Source organism: Ooceraea biroi, chromosome 9, assembly GCF_003672135.1.
Source record: "Ooceraea biroi isolate clonal line C1 chromosome 9, Obir_v5.4, whole genome shotgun sequence".
NCBI lineage: Eukaryota > Metazoa > Arthropoda > Insecta > Hymenoptera > Formicidae > Ooceraea > Ooceraea biroi.
In genome coordinates, this window is record NC_039514.1 from 12,800,000 (window position 1) to 12,824,199 (window position 24,200).

The 24,200-nt window shown below is 39.5% G+C and overlaps 2 protein-coding genes across 3 annotated transcripts; one reads left to right on the plus strand and one right to left on the minus strand.

Moving 5' to 3' along the window:
- Positions 1-4,134: 4,134 nt before the first annotated feature.
- Positions 4,135-7,229, plus strand: LOC113562501. Of its 2 annotated transcripts, XM_026972109.1 has the most exons (3): positions 4,135-4,466; positions 5,016-6,360; positions 6,454-7,229. In XM_026972109.1, exons 2-3 carry the CDS (start codon positions 6,218-6,220, stop codon positions 6,707-6,709), a joined length of 399 nt encoding a protein of 132 aa, XP_026827910.1. In that variant the 5' UTR covers positions 4,135-4,466; positions 5,016-6,217; the 3' UTR covers positions 6,710-7,229. The 2 variants fall into 2 exon arrangements, with proteins under 2 accessions (XP_026827910.1, XP_026827909.1); XM_026972108.1 differs by lacking the exon at positions 6,454-7,229 and having other exon boundaries at positions 4,203-4,466; positions 5,016-6,081.
- A 620-nt stretch (positions 7,230-7,849) lies between these two features.
- On the minus strand, positions 7,850-23,609 carry LOC105279557 (kinesin-like protein KIF19). Its single transcript, XM_026972110.1, has 21 exons — positions 23,504-23,609; positions 20,526-20,709; positions 20,194-20,423; positions 19,026-19,108; positions 18,792-18,947; positions 18,515-18,670; positions 18,273-18,438; positions 17,948-18,137; positions 17,609-17,812; positions 13,088-13,183; positions 12,774-12,977; positions 12,553-12,702; positions 12,255-12,467; positions 11,599-12,080; positions 11,344-11,519; positions 10,993-11,153; positions 10,687-10,900; positions 10,206-10,407; positions 9,513-9,659; positions 9,175-9,299; positions 7,850-8,552 (listed from the first exon to the last, which is right to left on the minus strand). Exons 1-20 carry the CDS (start codon positions 23,584-23,586, stop codon positions 9,176-9,178), a joined length of 3,621 nt encoding a protein of 1,206 aa, XP_026827911.1. The 5' UTR covers positions 23,587-23,609; the 3' UTR covers positions 7,850-8,552; position 9,175.
- Between the last annotated feature and the right edge of the window lie 591 nt (positions 23,610-24,200).

The following is a 24,200-nucleotide window of genomic DNA, read 5'->3' on the forward strand; positions in this document are numbered from 1 at the left end:
TGAATTTCATCTTTTTCTTGACCGTGCTGAATTGTGCTACGTTTGTGCCATATTCTGCCGCAACCGCAGTTCAATATCTCAAACCGTTTTCGAAAAACAAATAAAAAACGAAAAACTTGGTAGCCCCGCACATTTTGAATTTCATCTTTTTCTTGATTGTGCTGAATTGTGCTACGTTTGTGCCATATTCTGCCGCAACCGCAGTTCAATATCTCAAACCGTTTTCGAAAAACAAATAAAAAACGAAAAATTTGGTAGCCCCGCACTTTTCGAATTTCATCTTTTTCTTGACTGTGCTGAATTGTGCTACGTTTGTGCCATATTCTGCCGCAACCGCAGTTCAATATCTCAAACCGTTTTCGAAAAACAAATAAAAAACGAAAAATTTGGTAGCCCCGCACTTTTCGAATTTCATCTTTTTCTTGATTGTGTGAATTGTGCTACGTTTGTGCCATATTCTGCCGCAACCGCAGTTCAATATCTCAAACCGTTTTCGAAAAACAAATAAAAAACGAAAAATTTGGTAGCCCCGCACTTTTCGAATTTCATCTTTTTCTTGATTGTGCTGAATTGTGCTACGTTTGTGCCATATTCTGCCGCAACCGCAGTTCAATATCTCAAACCGTTTTCGAAAAACAAATAAAAAACGAAAAATTTGGTAGCCCCGCACTTTTCGAATTTCATCTTTTTCTTGATTGTGCTGAATTGTGCTACGTTTGTGCCATATTCTGCCGCAACCGCAGTTCAATATCTCAAACCGTTTTCGAAAAACAAATAAAAAACGAAAAATTTGGTAGCCCCGCACTTTTCGAATTTCATCTTTTTCTTGATTGTGTGAATTGTGCTACGTTTGTGCCATATTCTGCCGCAACCGCAGTTCAATATCTCAAACCGTTTTCGAAAAACAAATAAAAAACGAAAAATTTGGTAGCCCCGCACTTTTTGAATTTTATCTTTTTCTTGATTGTGCTGAATTGTGCTACGTTTGTGCCATATTCTGCCGCAACCGCAGTTCAATATCTCAAACCGTTTTCGAAAAACAAATAAAAAACGAAAAATTTGGTAGCCCCGCACTTTTTGAATTTCATCTTTTTCTTGACTGTGCTGAATTGTGCTACGTTTGTGCCATATTCTGCCGCAACCGCAGTTCAATATCTCAAACCGTTTTCGAAAAACAAATAAAAAACGAAAAATTTGGTAGCCCCGCACTTTTTGAATTTCATCTTTTTCTTGATTGTGTGAATTGTGCTACGTTTGTGCCATATTCTGCCGCAACCGCAGTTCAATATCTCAAACCGTTTTCGAAAAACAAATAAAAAACGAAAAATTTGGTAGCCCCGCACTTTTCGAATTTCATCTTTTTCTTGATTGTGCTGAATTGTGCTACGTTTGTGCCATATTCTGCCGCAACCGCAGTTCAATATCTCAAACCGTTTTCGAAAAACAAATAAAAAACGAAAAATTTGGTAGCCCCGCACTTTTCGAATTTCATCTTTTTCTTGATTGTGTGAATTGTGCTACGTTTGTGCCATATTCTGCCGCAACCGCAGTTCAATATCTCAAACCGTTTTCGAAAAACAAATAAAAAACGAAAAATTTGGTAGCCCCGCACTTTTCGAATTTCATCTTTTTCTTGATTGTGCTGAATTGTGCTACGTTTGTGCCATATTCTGCCGCAACCGCAGTTCAATATCTCAAACCGTTTTCGAAAAACAAATAAAAAACGAAAAATTTGGTAGCCCCGCACTTTTCGAATTTCATCTTTTTCTTGATTGTGTGAATTGTGCTACGTTTGTGCCATATTCTGCCGCAACCGCAGTTCAATATCTCAAACCGTTTTCGAAAAACAAATAAAAAACGAAAAATTTGGTAGCCCCGCACTTTTTGAATTTTATCTTTTTCTTGATTGTGCTGAATTGTGCTACGTTTGTGCCATATTCTGCCGCAATCGCAGTTCAATATCTCAAACCGTTTTCGAAAAACAAATAAAAAACGAAAAATTTGGTAGCTCCGCACTTTTCGAATTTTGCTGACTTTTTTTATCAATCTCTTTCCATTTTACCTACTACTTTCGATAGTCGTTCATTTTTCTTGACTAGCATAATTCAGCACAATTTACTAAATTCGATTATGTACCATGGTTTGGACGGTATGGAGTTTTGCATTTTTCTATTCCTAAACCCTAAGTTCCTATCAGCGACTGCTTTGCAAAATTCAGTAATCTGACGAAATTGTGTCATTAGAAAAAGTTGTTGTGCTCGTCGATCGCAATCTGGTACAACCGAAAAAAATTCGAAAATGTCAAATTTTTATTTCGCCCTCACCATTTTTTGGATAACTTTGACTAATCTTCACGATAATTCACGCTTCTTATGCATGTGTTTCGTAGATTTTGAGTAGCACAATCCAGCACAACTCGCAGAATTCGATTATCGTTCGCCGTTCGTAAGTTATAAGAGTTTGAAATTTTCTATTCCTAAAAAACCGTTACACTTCAGTCCTAACTTTCTCTGTACTGCGATATCTAGCGGTCTGAGGAAATTTTGTCACTTGAAAAAGTTGTTGTGCTACTCTAGCACAATCCGGCACAAGTGGAAAAAAAACGAAAGTGTCAAATTTTTTATTCACCCCCACCTCTTTTTCATTAATAATTATCGACTCTCAAATTAATTTCCGATTTTTATGCATGTCTCTCGTAGGGAATGAGTAGTACAACTCAGCACAACTCGCAGAAATTATATATTTGCCTTGCAATGTGACTTTATATGTTTTTTAATCAATCTTTATGAATTTTTTTTATCGAAACGGAATGAAATATTCAAATTTTTCCAACGGCACAACACGGCACAAGTCAACGCCAATTTGGAAAAAAAATTTGAGCTTAATCGCGAAAAAGTGCGGGGCTACCAAATTTTTCATTTTATTTTTTTTCGAAAACGGTTTGAGATATTGAACTGCGGTTTGCGGCACAATACAGCACAAACGGAGCACAATGCAGCACAATTAATGAAAATTCAAAATTCGAAAAGTGCGGGGCTACCAAATTTTTCGTTTTTTATTTGTTTTTTCGAAAACGGCTTGAGATATTGAACTGCGGTTTGCGGCAGAATATGGCACAAACGTAGCACAATTCAGCGCAATCAAGAAAAAGATGAAATTCAAAAAGTGCGGGGCTAACTTCACACACGTCATCCCGTCGGTCTTTTATCGCCCTCCGGCGCTCCCACTTATGTCGCCGACGCGGCTGGTGCCGGTTTGCACGGTGACTTTGATCGGAATTAGCGGGAATTGGCGAGTCGCGACCACGAGACGCTCCTATTCCCCAAAATAGGCGAAGATTCGAGGCGGCGAGTTAGCCAAGGTCGACCAGCTCGTAGCTTGAAATAACGACGCGATCCGCCGATTAAGTGATCGCGACTGGAATTTCTGGATGCATCCCGTTGATGTAACGGAGAGTACCGCTTGTAACGTTGCTGAACAAGTTTCCAACGAGTTTGTGTATTCGGTTAATCGTTCGCTCGCAGTCGAACGAGAATGGTAACCTCCGTTGCGATAAATGATGCATCCATTCGAAATCGGGGCGTCCAGAAAACAATTCGCCATTTTTCAAGATTGGCGCCTACGGAATGGCAACCAATGGGGTTAACTAACCTCTGCATGGCGGGTTGTCATTCTGCAGGCTTGCGGTTTGAACGAGGTATAGGTTGCTATGTAGGACACGTACATTTATCCGGGAATAATTATATAATAGTTTACGTTCACGCGTAAATAATTTAAATTATGTGAACTATGTATATCATGTCATCTTTGTCATCAATGAGTAGTAGATGGAATGTAGCTTTTGTTAAATAATTCCTTTATATTTCGCATTTTATAGTTTGAACATAATCAATTCAAAGTTATAATCAAACAAATTTTAACACTCAACGATGCTACGAAATATTAACAGAATTCAATGAACTAAATTTCATACGGGTGAAAGAGAAAAATAAATATTATGTACATATTGCAATAATGAGGTAAGCAATACTATCCTTTGCCATTTAAAAGCTTATAGGTAATAAATAATAAATATCTATATTAAATTCTGTGACATTATTTTACACACATGTATTTTTTACATATAATTTGAATTATTCAAATGAAACGCTTTAAAACGAAGTTAAATGCTTTGAATGCTACAAATGCTTCAAACACTTTAGTTAGTTCAGTTCCTAAAATGTCCGCTATGAGCCTCTACTGTTTCTAATCAAAAGATGAGAGCGTAGTATAACTCAATATTGAATCAAACATAATTTTGTCTTCAAGTGGTATAACTCAAAATAGGATTGAATAAAAAATTTAATTTTAATTACTTAAATATCCTAATAGCGGATTAAATAAATTTCTTCGCAAGATTACACTACTGAAGGAGTGAATAAACTTATGAATACCATACTTGTGCGCAACAGCTGATACACTATAAGGTAAATAAAAGGCATAAATACAATTTTGCTGTAATAAATTCATGACATTATATAATATTATAATAATAGAGCAAACGATATTTATAACACATCATTAAATAATAACTGTAATCTTTTCAATTTTGAATGCTTTAAGAATCGCGCATTTTATAGGTTACAAAACAAGATCACAAAAGTTTTTACATTTGAAATATAGTAGTCTGTTGTTCGTAATGTATTGTTATATCTTAAACTAATCACATAAGCATCACCTTTTAATAATAAAATTTTTATATAGTAATTATAATATAAATAATCAACAAACAAACTTGTTAATGGGTATGGTCAAAGTCACACTTCGAAGCGCTTCTAAACACTTTCTATTCTTCTCATTTGACAGAAGGAAAAGGATAGAAAGTGTCTAGAAGCGCTTCGAAGCGTGACTTTGACCATACCCAATATAAACTCCAATATCAAAATAAAGTAACTTGTTTAGTTTAGGAAAGATAACAGTAACAGTAATAATAAGAGTTTTTGTGAGACAATAATATAACAAAATATCGTTTTCAGTATTTTCAGTTTTTCAATTTATCATGGCTGGTTCAATGATGGAAGTGTGCAAAATCCTTGGAATCGACAGGGTAGACATGAGTGATAGAAAGATTGTCATCGAGGAGCAACATGGTAGTAATGCGAACTTCCTGGTGCAGTCTGTCTTATCAAATGCGTTGAAAAAAAAGGAGTCTGTTTGTCTTGTTCTCTGTCACAACACTATCGGCCATTATCACAATATTGGCGTACGATTTGGCTACGATCTTCTAAAGCTAATTGAGATGGGCCAGGTTAGAGTCGTCGATCTTATGAAGATAGTGCTCAATGATATTGACAATACGTGCAATAACGTTCCCACAAAAGGCATGATAATTCCAAATGTCACTTGCACGACGTATCCAGAAATTGCGGAGAGGCTTGCAGTGCAGATCAAAGAGAAGTGCGATGATGCAGAAAGGCGTAACAGCCCTATTATTCTCATTATCGAAGATATAAATCATCTTCTTGATCTCGGTCTCAGTGTGCGCGATACTATATTCTTCGTGAGATGTGTAGAGACATATATAAACATGCGTCCCAAATCGCTACTTTGTATCCTCGCGCACACATACGGAAAGAAGAATTCTGAGTGTTCAGATACGGACATGATTGTTAACGCGTTAAAATATGAGTCGGACCTATGCGTTACGACCGAGCCACTGAAAACGGGTCACTCCAATGACGCATCCGGTAAACTGATTGTCCACTGGACAGTAAACGCCGTCAGAGCGATGTACAATTGGCCGGAGAGAATGACATATCTGTTTAAATTGCTAGATTGGCAAGTGAAGATTTCTACGCCCAGCGCAATGTCGTAAGGTGGTTTAATATTTGTTTTTTCTATGTGAATTTTTATATAACGTTTATACATATATAAAAAAATACAAAATTATATATGCCAGCTGTATTTCATATTGCAATTAATTAAGCATTGAGAACATATTGTTGTTCCTTTTCTTCTTCTACGTTAATTTATAACGCACATTTTACTTTCCGATTTTGTTCGCGAAAAAATAAATGATTACTGTTGTTATATTATGAAAAACATGAGACGTTACTTATGCGATTAACTTTAGGCACATTTCACGTCGCTATATTCAGTTTTTATCATTGCGATTTATTACGCGTGTACCGCTAACGTATGCTTGCTTGTCAAAGAATATTCTTCGCTTATCGTATAAATGGGTAAAAAGCAGAGCATCTACGAAAAGCCTGGTAGTTTGGAGTATTACAAATTCAGCGCGGAAGAGTACGCGCTGATTAAAAATGTATGGTCGGGTATTGAAGTCAATCCTCAATTTCACGGCAACGCGTATCTCAGAAGGTGTGTAATACCGTTGACGAGTAAAACAAAGTTCTACCGATGAACTGATAAGCGAAGACGAAAGAGTTATCTAAGAATGCCATGAGCTTTTAGCTTCTGCGAGATGTATCCACAATACGTGAAATTTTTCACGTTGGAGCCTACGTTGCCGGTGAACTTCGACGCGCGTACCACAGCAAAGTTTTCGATAATCATGGAAAGTCTGGGTCACCTCCTATTGGATTTTAATAAGAAGCCCAAACGATTAGATCGATTTGTCGGTTACATAGCTATGGTACATAAGGACATGCGATTAGAGGAACAAGATATGCGTGTACGTCTTGCACAGAATTTACTAGCTTTTTTTTAACAGATAATTTAAGTGGACTAGCCATAAGTTTCTCCCTTAGAGTTTCGATGACAGATCAATTGCTGCTCGCCGTTCATATATTTTTGTTTTGTTAAACTTTTCGTTTAGAACGTTGTGGTGTGGTTATTAGAATACCTGTTAAAGACGTATCCAACGCAGATGACTGCGCAGTGCCAGGAAGCAATATCCAAGTTTATGGATAGTATGATAAAGGAGCTCTCCATAAAGATGGAAATCTTCCGCGGTTACGACGTCGCAAAACCGGACGTAACGATACAAATCAAATCGGTAAAAGACACGCAATTTCTTTTCGCGACGATAAACGTTATATATAAAACTGTACATCGCTACTTCTAGTTGAGAAATCAGCAAGATAATTATTATATAAATTCTATCATAATATTTTACATCGGGGAGTAACGCCTTTTCAAAAATATTTAGCTGTTAAAAGATCCGTCCGCATTTTCTTTCTCTCTTTTACCTCGATAATTGTACAGAATAAAGTCAAATATTTCTTTTCTTTTTTTTGCCTTGTTACTATATATACATGTATATGTATATAAATCCACAATATATTACTTGGGGACGATTATATTTTTACTCACACATGTATGACATATTTCATACAAAGGAAGCAGTTGTCGAGCTTACTCGAATTTATAAACCTAGCTTGGAATTAATTTAAAGTTGATCTATCGAAGTCACTTCGTGTATTGTGGAACACACGGATATTCCGCGAATATTTCACGTGGAACAGAACGCGTTGAAATGTTTATGCTGTTTGTTCTACTCGCATGGACCGCCATCATTCCGAGCGATAGCTTTTGGAGTCTTTCCGATAGCGTAGCCGTGGGGACGCTGTCCGATGTTCGCCGAACCACTGATTTTCGGTAAAACCAAGTTGTACTGGGATGACTGGAAGAAAGAGTGGGACGCGCGGTGGGATGAATGGATGACGATATCTGGCGGCCTCGACGCTTCATTCAGCTTACCAATGAACAACGATAATACGTTACACATGACAAGATCAAGAGCCGATCTCGACGAGGATGACGAGGTCATAGCATTGCAGCGAAAGGCTTTGTTACTGATGCATAAACGACAAATGTCGGATGTGTCTGCAGCCAGACTCGCGGTAAATTATTTTCACGTGTCTATTTCTGGCCGATTTAAAAATCGCACTCACATATTATACAGAATACAAATTACGCTCAGAAATACAGAATATAAATTACGCTCAGACTATACAGAATATAAATTTCTTTTTTCATTCTCTCTAATACAAGTTCTTATCTGATCTTCCGAGATACTCCCGTTGCCATTAAAAATTATCAAAGAAAGAATTATTAGATTTAGAGGAAAAAACATCACTATCAAGATATCTTCTCACATATTATTAATAAACACTGGAATATCTCTGGAACGATCATGTTAATAAAATATTGAGTATACGAGAAATGTTTTCTAGCTATTAAACCGGAGCAAAACGGCTGATGAGAATTCGTCGGACGGAACGCGAAAAGACGTCTCGCAGAGGCACAATTCCCGTCAGAACGATAAGCGATATCCTGAAGATCCGCAACGCGATCGTCTCGTCCGTCCTCCGCGTAACTCGGCGAAGGATGCTCCTCGCGAAAGACGTCGCGCTAGAAACACACGCGGAAACCCTTCACGACGAAACAATGCGGCGATCCTACGTAGATGCTTGCGAAATAAAGATCATTCGACGTTTAATGAGACTATCCCTGAGGAGGACAACGAAGAAATGTCGCAACAACTCGAAGTGACCGTGAAGTCGCGCAACACCGCTCGTAAAAGGCACCGAGAACGCTTCAGTGTCGATCTGGAATAAAAAATAAATTCAATATTAGATCTTATTTACTTTTGATAATAGATTCGATTCACTCATACGTTCCCACAGTGGCGTTTATCGTAAATAATTGATTACGTTGCAACATTAAAGTATGGTATAATTTGTTGATTAACGTGTAACATACAAACATACGAATAATAAAAATGTACCCAAATACGCATCTTCGAAAAAGATGGCTAGAAATAGATAAAAACGCGCGGATAATCATTTCATTATATCGCACTCATTAGAAAAATGGCCTACATGAATAATTAAAACAATATTGGAGTGTAGAAGCATTACTGCTCCATTTATAAATGCGGAATAATATCGACCGTCTGATTTCCGCGCTACCGTTTTTACGTATATACGAAATTATACGATAGTGCAGAATAATTGTAATAATTTCTGTGGCAAGTATTGAATGAGTCAACAAGTTGTGATCATTTTTCCAAAAATTTTACCAAAATCAATAGATTTCAAATCAATCGCATTTGATTAATTATAATACGATTTATTTATTTAACAAAAAAATTTTCTCATTCTTGATAATCTTTCTCTAATGTTATTATTTAATAAATTCTGTTGCAGATATTATAACGGAAATCCTTACCTCAGCTATCTCCTCCGAAATTATCAATCTTCGTTCTAAGAGCGTTGTAACGATTGCTAGTGTTGTGCACGAATCGCGCCGAGTCGATGCTGTCGTCGCTCGCGATTCGACGAAGTTTCTTGTCGCTGGTTTGAAAGAAGCGGGAGAAATGTTTAAGAAACACTCGTAAGCATACATCTAACTAGTAATATGAAAAACTGGGCCACGGCTGATATATCGGGCTCTCCAAGTTAACGAGAGGCGAACGTTACGTTTGCGTTTCCGCTTGTACATATAAGGCACACGAGATCTCGCACACGATCAGATCATCATCGTCGTAAGTGGCGGGAATTTCTTACTTGTTTCGCAAATTCGCTGCCGATATCGGCGGAAATAGGGCGGCCGGCGAGATTAGCGGTTGCACCACCGGCCCCATCACGTGCTCTGCTTCCTCCTGCGGTTCTTGAATCGGTGGTAGTGGCGAGTCCCAATCGGAGTCCGTGGAACTGTTTTTACAACAATAGTGTTCTCTCAATGCATGTGCAAGTATAGTCTCTGCGCGAGAATGCAAGGAACGCAATTACGCGATAGTTTCGCGTAGCTGGACCGTAATAAACGTATAAAACGAGGAAACGTGCCGCGTGAGAGAAATCGATACGCGCATAACGATCGTGACTGATGATAAGCGTGGGTGACGGCTCGCTATTTTGCTTGTCTAGGAAATGACGCGTAATGTATAGTTCTGAGAATTTGCGTGAAAACTCACTACCGTGTACCCACTCGAAAGATGCGTGCAATGTAATCGTTTCACAATTATTATAATTGATCTCGTGTCGCGTGCCCTCATTGTGTCACATTCCGATTTATGCACACAGATAAAACTGTATAAACTTTCCTGCTATAACAAGAGCAGGGTATATCCGCGCGATGTGTACTTCAAATTTGCCTGCGACCGAATAATTTTAATCTCTTTCAGCGATTAAAAAAGATTAATCGTTCGATAACAGAATGCTAAAGAGAAACATGGACTAACAATGTGCAATTGTACCTACCTGCTAGTTATTCTTATGTCGTTGTTAAAACTGTCGTAAGTACTGAGCCTGCTGGATATGGGCGGTAATTTTCCGCGGCTGAACGCAGTAGGAGATATGGCGACATCGCCAAGATTGCTGTCGATGTAAGCCGCGGCTTGGATCTCTTGCTGATACATGGCGTAGAGATTTTGTAAATCGGGTGGGAGCGTCAGACGACCATCTGTCATTTAAATTTTGTGAATTAAAAAGGAAAAAAGAGAGTTTAAATTCAGGCGTTGTTATGCAAAGAGGGATCAAATGAAAGATAGATCTGTCGGTTAATAATCAAGGATACAAAATTGCCAATTTTTTTGTGCTTCCTCTCTACGTAATTACACAGGAAAAGAGTTTAATAATTGTAACAGTTTTTTTGTTTATATAGTAATTAATATCGCTAAATATGATATGCCAATAAATTCGTTTTTCCCGTATCGCGATTCTTTAAATTTGCGTTACTGACCCTCCATTATTCGGCGTTGTCTTGTGATGATCTCGTCGGAGATCTGCCGCTGTCGGTCATAACGGAGTAACAAGAGCTCGCGACGTCTAAGCTCATGCTGCTTCACCAGCCTCTCGCTCTGCAGCATCATTTTGTCTGCTTCGAGTTCGTGTACTCGCAGCATTAGCGCCAGCAATTCTCGTTCCTCGTCCGAATTGATGCGCGACGGTAATTCCTGGTTCCCGTTGTATAAATTTTATAAATTTAATTTTGATTTCCAGCTTGTCAATTAACATGAGACGATTATAAAAAATATGAAAAACTCACGTCTTCGAGAGCAGCACTGCGTTTCCGGCAGGCCTCGAGTTCCCTCTCCGTGGTAGCGCGCATCTCGGCATACCTTTCCTGTTCCCCCGAAATCTCTGTTAACTCTGTCCACGCTTGTTGCACGGCCATGTCATCCTCTAAATCTGCATCTTCCAAGAGATCTAATTATATGTTAAAATTGTGAATTACTCGGAAATGGAAACTTTGGCGAACTCAACGTTTACTTGGAAGTATAATATTCAGGATTAACATTCATGCAGGAATAGAATATTGTAAAAAACGATTGGATATGACTTGATAATAATAATGATAATGATAGTTGTAGATCTGTATTATATCAACTGTGCTTACCCACGTCATCTGCTTCATCCACTTGATAATCGGTACCGGGACGACGCGTATTGGAATCCCGTGTCTTCCCGTAAACCCTATTGTTTCTGGATTCCCAGTGAGAGATTATGGAATGCTGCTGCTCAGCAGCAATATTCAGGCCCAGAAGATGGCTGTCCAGTTCCATCAGCTTCCTCCTGTTACATTAATTCAGATAAACATTATGTTCCGGACTATTAGCAGCAGAATTTATAGTTGTTCATTCCATCCACATACCTCAGACGCATCTGTTCTTTGAACACCGACACGATCTTTTCTCTCAACGATCTGAAATCGTTGTCGTGCGTCTCATCTGTCGCCTCCTTTTCCAGCTCCGATCTCTTCGGCCTATCGTCCTGCATCTTGTTTCGTAGACGCGAGATCTCAATTTTCAGATCGCTGATTATGTCGCGGTACTGTGCGACGTGCAGATAACTCACGTCCAGCACGTTCTGCTCAACTTTGTTGGAGATTTTATTGGCACGATCAGCGTAGATCAGAGTGTTCTTGCTCTCATCGCGTTGCATGCTCGCTGGTGACACGTGGGCGATCATGACGGTTCGACAGTTGCCACTCAAGGCCTCCTTCAGCAAACGAGTCAGTTTGGAATCGCGATAATTCACGTAACGCGCGCCGCCGGATAGGGCATTGATGCAATTGCCCAGCGCCAAGAGAGATCTGTTTATGTGCGCGCCTTCCTGCAGCCTTTTGCCTTTGTTCTGCAATGTCAAACTGAATTAGCGCAACTGTTAGTGTAACAATTCGCAAATTACGCTGAGTGAATCTCGCAGGCGTTTAGCTACTTCCTTGACATTATTAAGAAGAATGAAATAATTTTGCGATATGCGAAGTGAGAGAAAAATTCAAGTTTAACATTCACGGAGAATATTCACCTTAGTTTGCTTAGCCCGTTCGGATCCGGCGAGATCGATCATGAACAATCTTCCCTGCTTCACCCTGTTGCGTAAACGTTGCTCGCTATCCTGGGAATTGAAGGATTGCCTGACCGTGACGCTGAGAAGCGCGTGACTCCGCGACGAAGTTTTGTTCGCGGCGGTCGGCTCTATCGTCCTCGCTTTGTTGCCTCTGTGCAACAATTGCATCACCTGCAGTGTAACATGACAAATCACTTAGAATTGTCCGATTTTTTGAATACGTTTGCATCGCAAAAATTATAAATGAATGGCGTACTTCCTCGGTCGAGTTGGTGGAGATCTCCGTCAGTCCTGCGACCTGAACGTTGCGACCGCGAGTGTCATCGCGTAAGTCCAGATATCCCGAGCTGGGATTGAGAAGATCGCGAATATTCTCGTTATAAATCTCCATGTACGACATAGTTACCTATCGAGATGAAAGAAAATTTTAATGGGACGGATATAAATCGAAAAAAACCGTTCTTTTGAGAGGCTCACCGTGAATTCCGCGTCGTTCCGCAACTTTTTGGCCCCTAAGAAAATGTCATTTAACGCGCGCACCATGATCCCAGGATTCGTTGACGTTCCTACCATCGTGTGCGTCTTTCCTGAACCCGTTGCACCGTATGCAAACACGGTAGCGTTGTAGCCGCTAAGAACGTCCTGTGCTAATTTTTTCGTCGTGCCTTCGTAAACCGCCTCCTGAGACAATAACGCATCTTATGATTAATAATATGTCGATAATATATTTATAGAGATATTAAGATAAATATATTAGTTGTTAATTTTTCAGGTGGATAAACGGTTCTTGCCTGCGTTGAATCCTCTCCGAAAACTATATCATACAGATATTGTCGCGATACCGCACGTTTCTGTTTGTCACCATCCTGATCTTCCAGCACCACCATCTGTAAATTGCAAAGTATCAATGTATCTTTCAAAAATCGCATCCGAGCGAGTTTTAATTAACATTTAACTGAACAAACGTAGCACGTGAGTTTATTTTCATGCGAATTAGTCAAATCTGTGTGTTCACTAACAATAAGTGAAGTATCTAAACGCACGAGTTTACCTTGTCATTAATTGCATGCAAGGATCTAGTGCCACTTTCATTCGGGGCTAACGGTCGAATACGAACAGCAACCTGTAATTAAAAAAGTACGATAATAATAATATTACTTTCTCAGGTACGCAAGCCGTCGGTGACTATCGGTGAAAGTCTCCATTCTTCACTCTTTTTGTCATTATTGTCTGTCGTTGATTTATGATTGTCGTTTACCGAACTATCGGATAAGCCAACTATAAGCAAAACATTCGACTATTGGAAGGCTTCAATATTCATCGCTTTATTTTAAATTAAGCTATAACGACGCAACCGCAAATTAAAGGAAAACATTCAAAGTTGAAAAGACTGTCGAGTTGATTTAAGTTTTACAAATACTGTTGATAAATATTATTGCTCGTAGGTGTGATATAAATCTGAAATGGCATTGCAATTCATCACGTCTGTTTTACTCTTTACAAAGGCGCATTTTATTACATATTAGAAAGCAGTTAAAATACTTAGAGTAGTTAAAGATCGTTAAAGATTGCGGTATTGCGGTATTCGCGTGCTCAATCATCTTATCCCCTTGTATCGTTTATTGCAGGAAACGATGTAAATAATATAATTAGGAGTGCAGGTACGAGACTTTCCACCGATGCCATCGATTCGATCGATTTCATGAGTCACCGTTATGTACCATGAGTTTCTCCTCCAACGCACGTCGACCCCCACGATCTTTGAAGTCGCTTTGGCCGGTGCTGCTGCTGCTGCTGCTGCCGCCGCTGCTGTATTGTGTCATTTTCGCGATGCAAAATTATTTCGCGTGTCGTAAAGCGACGCGACGCAATCGAGATCAATTGGCGCGTGCGGTCGGCAAGTTAAACGAGCCGTTAAATCGACTTAAATGTTGCGTTTACGTAAAGTTCACGTGTACGCGGGTCTCATTGCTGCCCTGGTATCGTTCCGATTGACCCGAGTTTCCACGTCGACGGTCATCGTGACACTCTTCGTTAAATAAACGCGCTTGCGAGTAATCATTTCGTAACCGAGCACCTCTTCGTCGACGCGACTTTGTGCGAAGGATTTACGTAATTTGAAGAGTTAATAATAAAAATAAAGGCAAGAAAACAGGATAATTGAAAAAAGCGTTTTAATATAATTATTATCGCTTCCGACGACGAAGAAGCACAATAGAAAGAAGAAATGCGGAAGAGAGAAAAGCGAATTTTATATAAAGAGTTTTATGTAAATCGTCCTCTATACGCAAGATGCTACGCTGGTTTAACACACGTGCACACAGATATTTATGCGTTACAAACAAATGATTAAATGTGCGTTTCGTTGTACGCGATCCAGTATGTGTTATCACGACGCAGTCAGGCGACCGACTGAAGCGCACCTGTCTACCTGCACGGGTAAAGGAATCCACGAGCCTACGCAGGGTACGCGCGAAGTATACTCCCTCGCGTACTGCGATGTTCGACCGGTGAATCTACACTAACAACGACGCAGCTAATGCATAAGCTATTGTGGGTTTTACATTATTATATAATATAAACGAATACGTCAGAGAAAATGTACTCGTTTGAATAAAAAATTGCTGTGATATCATTAATCTCTTATTTCTCTTCTTAATTCATCGCCACACGACGATGTTTGTAACAATGTATATTGAAATGAAAAATTGTTTTTCTGAACTGAAAGGAACATTATTTGTTCACCTTGAGATACAAATTAAAATTCGATTAGAAAAAATCGAGAAATGGAAAATCGATCGACAACGTGGTAACGACAAATATATAGTGAATGTAAAATTATGAATTTTTTAAGAGACCTCTAAACGTTTTATACAATAGTCTTGTTTTCGAAGGTAAAATTGCACAAGTACCGAGAAATACACGTGTTAATACATGCAAGGACGTAAAAACTTTATTTTGTAGACTTTTCACACACTCTGTGTAACGCCGACTTTATACACAGAACCCTTGCAAACCGTCTTTCTGGAAATAAAACAATAATTTTTATGTGGATGCCTTAATACCATTAACGATAATGGGCGAATAAATCAAGCCGATATGGTAAAAAACTAATTCTGTAGTTTATCGTGCGGCGGAATGCATATGAGGAAAGCTAATTGCCGTCCAACCCCGAAGGAAAAGCTCGAGGAATTATTTATGAAGGGAGTGCGAAACATGTATAATGCTGTGCTTACACACGCGCCTGGGAATAACCGAGAGCTTAACGATTAAATACGCGGAAGCAACATGCACGACTTCCACCGCGACTCAACTCGGTTAAAGTGTAGTTAAGGCATTTCGTTCGCCAATAACGAAGTTTCGTTCAACAAGTTGCGCTTCCTTAATAAAGCTGCGATTAATAACGTGGGAATGTCAAGGATGAGCAAGCATTCTGAGAAGTTATATTCACCAGCTTGCGGCAATTTCGCGATTACAATCGATCAGATATACATCCGTCATGTAGCATCGTATTTAATGCGGTACTGATTAATTCATTTTGTTTCGATTCGTTCCGCTTAACCGCATCATCACTATATCGATGACACCCTAAACGATATTTGTGTGTTTCGATAAAGAAACACCGATTGTTTCTTAAAGATCTAAATATCTAAAAATGCATCTTCAATAATTTCCGGTATAATTCTATTTATAGTACAATTTTACAGTTTGCTTATACTAATCCGAGTTACAAATCATTATTGCGCCTTTTGATTACGGGGATACTTGATCATATGATTGACATTAGGATCGAGGAGAATAATTTCGTTAACAGGAACAGCATACTTAGATATTGCGTCAATCTTTCGACGTAACGTGCACTGGTACACCGCTCCGTCTATCTTTATCGCGAACGGTGATTCCGCACATCGCACTCGTCAGGGGGCAAAAACTATTTGCGTCCAGAATTAGGGATGCCGCGTGCTCGTGCTTGTCTTGGCACGAAACGTGGTTATCCGTTCCACTATCATTTTCCACCGACGAAAGTAATCAATGCTGGACACAGTTAAGCATCGAGGTCAGCACCGCTGGTAGACCGGTCAGATATCGCCGATCGATATTTAGGGGAACGAAGAACATTAAACGAGCATTATACAGCGGCAGAAAAAAGGGTTGCTACCTCTGACCTCCAAATAAAACGGCGTACTCTAGATTATCGATAAGCGTCGATCCGGCGGAAAATAATAATGAGCACCGCCCGATGCAATGCACGTACATATTAATAATATAATAGAGCTGTCCAGCGACCAGTGATGCATCGATGCGGTCTTCGATCAGTAATAATTTATCGTAAGTGTGCTTAACAATATTTAACGATACGTGCATGTTTAACGCACAGGCAAATGCGATGACAAAAATATCGCGTTGCTATTTCGGACCGCGTGGAATTAAAACCTTCTACTTAATTACATGACGACCCAGCAAACACAAACAGTAATATACATGTTAGTTATAATTTCCCACTCATTAATATAAATGCAACATAACATAAGTGTTATGTAACAATTACATTGTTGAGTGGGAAATTATAACTAACATGTATATTACTGTTACTTTGTGTTTGCTGGGGAGGGTGCAAGGTGAGGAGGGCGAGCGGAATTTCAGCCATAAGGAAATTACGCGGGACACGTGAATTGGCCGTTCTCGGCCCTTTAAGCGATTGGAAATGACCTTGGGGAGCCTTTCGTATTGTTCTGCCGAATACATATTCATACCGCGGCAAAGTCCCCGCGCGCTCGCGCGCGCACGCACACTTCGGTGTGATCGTATCTCTTCTCAAGATCGATCATATCTTTTCACTCGACACGCACGCAGAAAGATCGAAGGAGGATTTCGAGGGGAAAGAGCGGAAAGAGTCCATCATCCGAGATTTTGGTGATTCATTGTTTCCAGTAAAAATGCGGTCGCAATGCAGTACAGAGGAAACGCCGAGTCGCCTAGCATGCGAAGTACGTTTGTGTCGCGCCTTCGCTCTGGTCCTTCCTTGTGCGCGTATATGTGTATATATAAATTACGATATCAATTCGGGATAACCGATGTTAGTGCAAATATATCACGGATGGATGGAAATGGATGTTACGTCTTCTACTTTCCTAATTCTAATTCTTTGTACAGTCATTTTCCTTGACGATAAGTTTTTCTGTATCACGTTTCACCGTACTAAAGCCTCGTTGAACGCGTCCACTAAATCGAATTGATCACAAATTGCAATTTCAGATCCATATGAAAGACCAATAAAGGATGTTGAATATGATGAATGACACGGGGAACACTATCCTGCTGCGCTTGTCGATCCACTGAGCGATCTCCTGCGGGGTCATCGTCGTGAAATTGTGCAGCTTAGCGAGGGTCGCCCTGCGTGGGAAGGGTTTGGGTGGCGGGGTGCTGTTGATGGTCGTAATGCTGCCGACGGAACAGTCCGGGTCCTTATCCTCCTCGATTCTTACTGATGGAATGTTGATTGTACTTGGGAAACTCTGAATAAAGTACAGGATATTTATATATGAGGAAAACCTATTTATAACGAAACTACTCCATCAGAGAAATTGTTCCTGAGTATAATTTACGCTTTCGAATAGTATCGTGGAAGAATTATTTTATCAATGACTTACGTGCACGGTGAGGTAATTCTGGCTCGTGAAGTCCTGCTCGCTGTTCATATTCGCGTTATCTAATGACGACCATGATCGCGATCGTTCCAGCCCGGTTGTATTCTTTTGGAATTGCTTCCTCGCCAAGCGCGGCGTCAGGGTTGACTTAAGAATGTATTTGCTGTTGACCTTTTTCAGCGGTACGTTCTTTCTGCACGAACGCGACACGTTATTGATTAATTAATCAAATATTATACCTTAAATATTTAAATTGAGTAACGAATAAAAGCTTTGTGTGTATGTAGCTGATGAAATTAAAAGCGTCGCGACGAAAGAAATTACGCACTTCCTCCTGTAAATGGTGTTGACGAAGGCGAACTCGACCATTGCCGAGAACAAAAATATCGTGCAGCCCAAGAACCAAATCTCGCTCGCCTTTATGTAAGACACCTTCGGCAACGAATTCTCTACTTTCGACGCGAGCGTCATGAATGCCAAGATAGTGTTCGTTCCTGAAAGTATACGTCTTCCCCGTGTCTCAAGTATAATCATTTAACATTACGTACATATGATGCACAGATATCCTACCTAAAACTATCCGCGGTGCACTCGCGTCCACGTGCAACCAGAACGACACCCAAGAGATCACCACGATTAATATCGACGGCACATAATAGTCCATCATGAAGAATCCCATCTCACGGGCTAGTTTAAACGTAATGTTTATCGAACTGAAATTGCCGGCTGCAATCACCGTCATCAGAATTTTAGTGAGATTTCGCGCGTGTCTCCTTTGCCTTATTAAATCAAATCAAAGCATCATTATCAATTATATCATCAAATCAAAGATTTGATTGAGTTTTACCAAAATGTCCATAATGATGCTGTGATGTGGTATAGGATACCCCGGAGCGGTTGACCCACGTGTCCACGAGCTTGTACTCCGTCAGATATAAGTTGCTCGCGATGACGATCGGGTCATTGTCCCAGTCCAACACCATTTCGTTCAGATTGTGAGTCCCTGGCGAAAAGAGGAATTATTTATTTTCTTCATTCTACGCAATAAGGGATATGTTCATTTATAACAATGGCAACTTACAGCTTTCGAATATCAGCGGACACTCTTGCACGTCGAACGGGAACTTCTCCAGTCGGAGCCCGCAGTTAAGGGTGGCCTCCAATCTAAAATTCAAATAGATCTCCTTATCATTGTTAATTAATTATCCAGATAAGAATTTAACTTGATAAAATTATTTAATAAAGATTTACGTGAAAGCAAGATACATACAGGGTGAGGCACCTAAAACAGGCCACCTGAATATCTCGGCTGTTATTGGTGATAGAAAAAAATGTGTCGGACCAAACTTGCATGGTTTCGAGGGACACATAATTTGTTCTAAATAGTTTTTTATTAGGTGGACGCGTAGAGGTCATATGAAGGTCAACTTCGTTTTTTTAAATGGTATGATATGTTTTTTTACGTACCATCTAATAGAGCGTTTGAAGATGCGCACATTGATCTACGGGTCAAAATCATTCACGGTCACTGAAGGCTAAAATTTCTAAGTGCTGGAACTTTTTCATTTCTGAGTTTACGGTATTTTCAATAGCAGAGAACTCTAGGCAATATAAAAAATATAGATATCAACAACTCAGAACTTCTCGGAAAAGAAAAAATTTCTAACGGCTAGAACTTTTTCATTTCTGAGTTTACGGTATTTTCAATAGCAGAGAACTCTAGGCAATATAAAAAATAATGATATCATCAACTCAGAACTTCTCGGAAAAGAAAAAATTTCTAACGGCTAGAACTTTTTCATTTCTGAATTTACGGTATTTTCAATAGCAGAGAACTCTAGGCAATATAAAGTAAATTATTTTCCCTTGCAGTTGGCCTTCAGTGATCTTGAATGATTTTGACCCGTAGATCAATGTGCGCATCTTCAAACGCTCTACTAGATGGTACGTAAAAAAACATATCATACCATTTTAAAAAAAAACGAAGTTGACCTTCATATGACCTCTACGCGTCCAGCTAATAAAAAACTATTTAGAACAAATTATGTGTCCCTCGAAACCATGCAAGTTTGGTCCGACGCATTTTTTTCTATCACCAATAACAGCCGAAATATTCAGGTGGCCTGTTTTAGGTGCCTTACCCTGTATATAGAAGAAATAAAGCTAGACACGAAACTTGGTTTTATTTATCAGGTTCCACGGAGCGATTTTCGACTTTTTTTGAAATCAAACAGCATCATCGATAATACCTCGTGTTCAGAATAACCATGCCATGAGGACTGATGGAGATAAGTAAGTCTTTAACGTTGTTCCCCATCACGGCCGAGGTACGTTGGTTCGCGACGTACACGGTGGGTGTCCAGATCAGACCGTGCGCAGATTGACCAGCATATATCTGGGTCATGTAGGGAGCTATGTCCGCGAATTTCAGTCGTTTGTCTAGATAACGGAACTGCAGCATCAGATGCACGTCGAATTGCTGCAATGCATCGTTTATTTCCTCGACATTATCGATCCTCGACGATAGCTACACAACGCATTACATGCTAAGGCAGAGATGTAAGTAAAATTATGGTGGTACCAGAGTTTTAGCCATGTTGGACTTTATCGTGTAGATAAAGGCTCTGGTGTAGATTCGGATCGGATCTGTCGCGTTGATCACCCCGGGTGGCCTGACCATTTTGTCGTAACGGCATTCGTTCGCCAGTTCCTGCAGTAGTTCCGTTTGCGTCATGGAACTACTGAACGACGGGCAGTTCCCCAATCTGTAGTAGATACGAAATTTTCTTGAAACACGAAATCTGAATTCTGTATCAAGATCCGTTAGATAATTGTTTTAATAATTACGCCAGAAATATAGCATTCTTCTGCCGAAAGTTTATTGCGCAAGCACGATAATTCAGAGTTACTCTTCAATAATTAAATAAAAAAATCTTTTTTTAGAAAGCATTGATAAAATAAAAAGAAACATAATATCAAAGCAAGTAAACGTCCAAGAGACGTTTAGAAAAATCGACTTTAGATCTATAACTTAGTTACTGATGAACGAACAAATGAAAATGAGCCAGCTTAGTTACTAAAATGAAGAAGAAGTACGCTTTGTAAAGAAGCGTGCTTCTCGTACGTCAACGAAGAAAACGGAGATGTTTTGTCAGATAGAAATGTAGCGAGAATTGTGTGTAACAAAACGCGTCACACAAACAGCGTCATACGCCTCGCTCGGGAAGAAAAGTCGCTCGAATTAATATTCCAGACCTCGTCTCCACGCGCGTATGTTTTCAAAGTGTTTTCAATGTGTGTTCATTAACTCTTTGTGCCTATGTAGATGATGCGTTTACGGACGACAACGGAAGTATAGATAAGCGCGTACTTAAATATACGAATTTGCCCGTCGCGAGACTTGCCGCGTGATCGTGCATGTGATCTGAGGAGAACCGAGATTCTGCGCGAACTACAGATAAGCCGCACTAACTACGATTATAATTAATTAATTATGAACGAATCTAGGGGTTCCGGAGGGCTGCTGATTCCGGAGATGCCAGCCGGACAATCTCGCGAGACAGTCAAGAGCCAAGTTTGTCTTTCGCGTTGATCACGTTGATCATCGCGTGATAGAGATTATGCTTTTTTGCAGAGAGCGTTGCGGCGCATGCACGCGCTTCGTTCGTTTAAATTAAAGCGCCTACAAAAGAATACCGCCGACTGTATTAAGTTCTTATCTCGCGCCGTGTTAGCTGCCTGAATTTATAACGTCAAATATATATCCTCACCAAGTATCCTGTTTATACAAGATACACCGGCGTTACACGCGTCTTTGTTCTCACAGAGTAGTATGTACTGATCGAGATTAACGTTAAAGCGCATTAAAACTAATCTGATAGCGTGTAACAAATTGTATCAATTGCTGCAGAGGTTGCGCTCAATTATAAATAATTGTCGCGAATATTTCAGTTAGTTATAAACAAGATCGTCAAAGTACTTGAGAAAATATTCTTCGACAGATCTGATTTTTCATATGATGTATATGATAATTATCTTTGTAATACCTGATCTATAATTTTAAATTTTTAGTGTATTTTACAATTTATTTATTATGTGTGTGATGCTTTGTTCAAGTTAACCATTTAAAACGTTCTTTCTGAAAATGCAAACGTATATTCTTTATATACGAAATAATGAGTTTGTTCTAGATGGAATTGCTTTCGAAAGTTATTAATCTTTTTTTTGATGATTCCGCTCTGAGATATCTTTATAAATGGAAATAAATTCTTAATAGCAACGAAGATATTTCAATCGGTCAAATTGGATGAAATATTTTATATTTCGCGTTCCATGATAATATATCAAACTGTTCTCCCTCGACTTTTATTAGATCCGTCTTGTTAATGTTGCCAGTCAGTAAATTTAATGTATTAACTAAAATATTTATATAGTGGAACAGGTAAAAGTTACGAAACGGGCGAAAATGATGAAGAGAGACGCGTGTTACGAGAAGGAGACAGAGATTAATAAAAATAACAAAAATTAAAATCGAATGCCGGTGTGTTTGTACAAGTGCGGATTCGCGACTCGGTGCTTGTTTGCTGTCGAAATAAAACGGACTTTCTTGCGCACGTACGAAAACTGAAAACGATAGTTTCGCAGCGAGCGGTTTCATTAAGCGGTTTTTGTCGAAGCTGTCACTCTCGTCTGCCGGACGGAAAACAATTTTTACGTCGCGTAAAAAGCGCTCTTTCGCTTTGGTTTATGGCATTGCTGAATTCGTTAAATAACACCTGATGACTGCTCGCATTTATGAGGACCCGAAGGTCGAGCGTTACGCACTAATAAGTTCGAAAGCAACCATAAAATTTTACAAGGCTAAAAATAGCAATTAAACGAATTTTCCTTATTATGCCGTTATTTTCTCGTAATCTAATGCACAAATGCATCTACTGCCCCGTTCGGTCGGGCTTACGTAAAAGACACATTATTCGCGGGAAATGAGGATAAAGATTGAATGACATTAGTATCCTCGTCTTTTCTTTTCTTTCGTTTCGTTTTGCATTACTTCCCGGTGTGTAAGACCCTTTAGATAACAATGACACCCGACGGCGCCGGCGGCGGCGGCGGCGACAAGTGTCGCGGGCAGGTAAACTTGCGGTTTTGCAAAATTTATGAAACATATATTTTGTAAGAAGCACCATTAGTATAATGTCGCTTCGAGAACCGCCTTACTATTTTTTACAAACCAAAATGCAAAATGTCTTAAATGTGCAGTAAGATTTTGTTAGAAATTAAATATCGATACGAGTATTTGAATGAGCTAGTAGGAAAACCGCGTGCACTATGACATTGTCTAATCCATGTGTGAATTAAATAACGTATATTTATGCGCATGTGTATTAAAATATATACTATTTATATTACATATCGAGTGCGCCTTTAATATTTTTGCCTTGCGCACACGTTACAAGTAGCAACTTTTCGATCATAATCGTTCATATTTATATTTTATTTATTTCAATGAAATTATTAATTTTAATTAATCGGAACGTGCAATCGAAATCGTTGACTTACATTTTGATTGCGTCCGCAGGCGACGGCACCCGCGACAGGTGGACGAAGAGCGCCAGAACGAAGACCCTTCCTCCGAGAGTCATTTTCAAGAGACCCCTTTGTCACTTAACTGTACCACTAATAGCTTCCGACTGATCCTTCCTTGAGTGGCCCGTGAGTGTAGTCGGGCGAGCAAATTTGTTGGAAACCAGACGCCCAGCCAAAGCTCGCTCCCACTCTTCATGGTGCTCCTCCAGAGTCTCTCTCGAGACTCGAACGTACATACACGTGTACACTCTCATCGTGCAAAGATGCGCGACATGCATGACATCAACGCACACACTCGGTATGTGTCTAAGGCTTTGGCAATATTGCAGATTCTTGCACTCATCATGCATGTTGCAGTCATCGTACATATATAGATAAATAACATCGTACATCGCCGCGCGTTTAGTGCACCGTACTGATTTAAATGTGAGACTTCAACATCGGAGATATCGCCGTATGGCTCGTCGCTCTTTCCCAGAATACGCGTAATTGTTTACTTATGTTGTGAAAAGATGCTACAAACTTACTGGCATACTGGTCCATGATTCACGTTTCTGTGTAATGAAATTATTCTTATCTTACCACGTGTACTTGTAAGTTTTATCATGACAAGTACACAGCTTTACTTTCGTCTAGTACTATTGTATCGTATTGTGCAACTTACCACGAG

What these genes read in the sequence shown, in the direction of transcription:
- LOC113562501 (XM_026972108.1), top strand. Translation starts at nt 5,039, where the DNA reads ATGGCTGGTTCAATGATGGAAGTGTGCAAAATCCTTGGAATCGACAGG.
- LOC105279557 (XM_026972110.1), bottom strand. Translation starts at nt 23,586, where the DNA reads ATGACTCTCGGAGGAAGGGTCTTCGTTCTGGCGCTCTTCGTCCACCTG. An exon ending in AGAATTACCTCACCGTGCAC is followed by an intron (nt 17,813 to 17,947) that starts GTAAGTCATTGA and finishes TACTTTATTCAG; the next exon opens with AGTTTCCCAAGTACAATCAA. An exon ending in GACATAAGAATAACTAGCAG is followed by an intron (nt 9,660 to 10,205) that starts GTAGGTACAATT and finishes TTGTAAAAACAG; the next exon opens with TTCCACGGACTCCGATTGGG.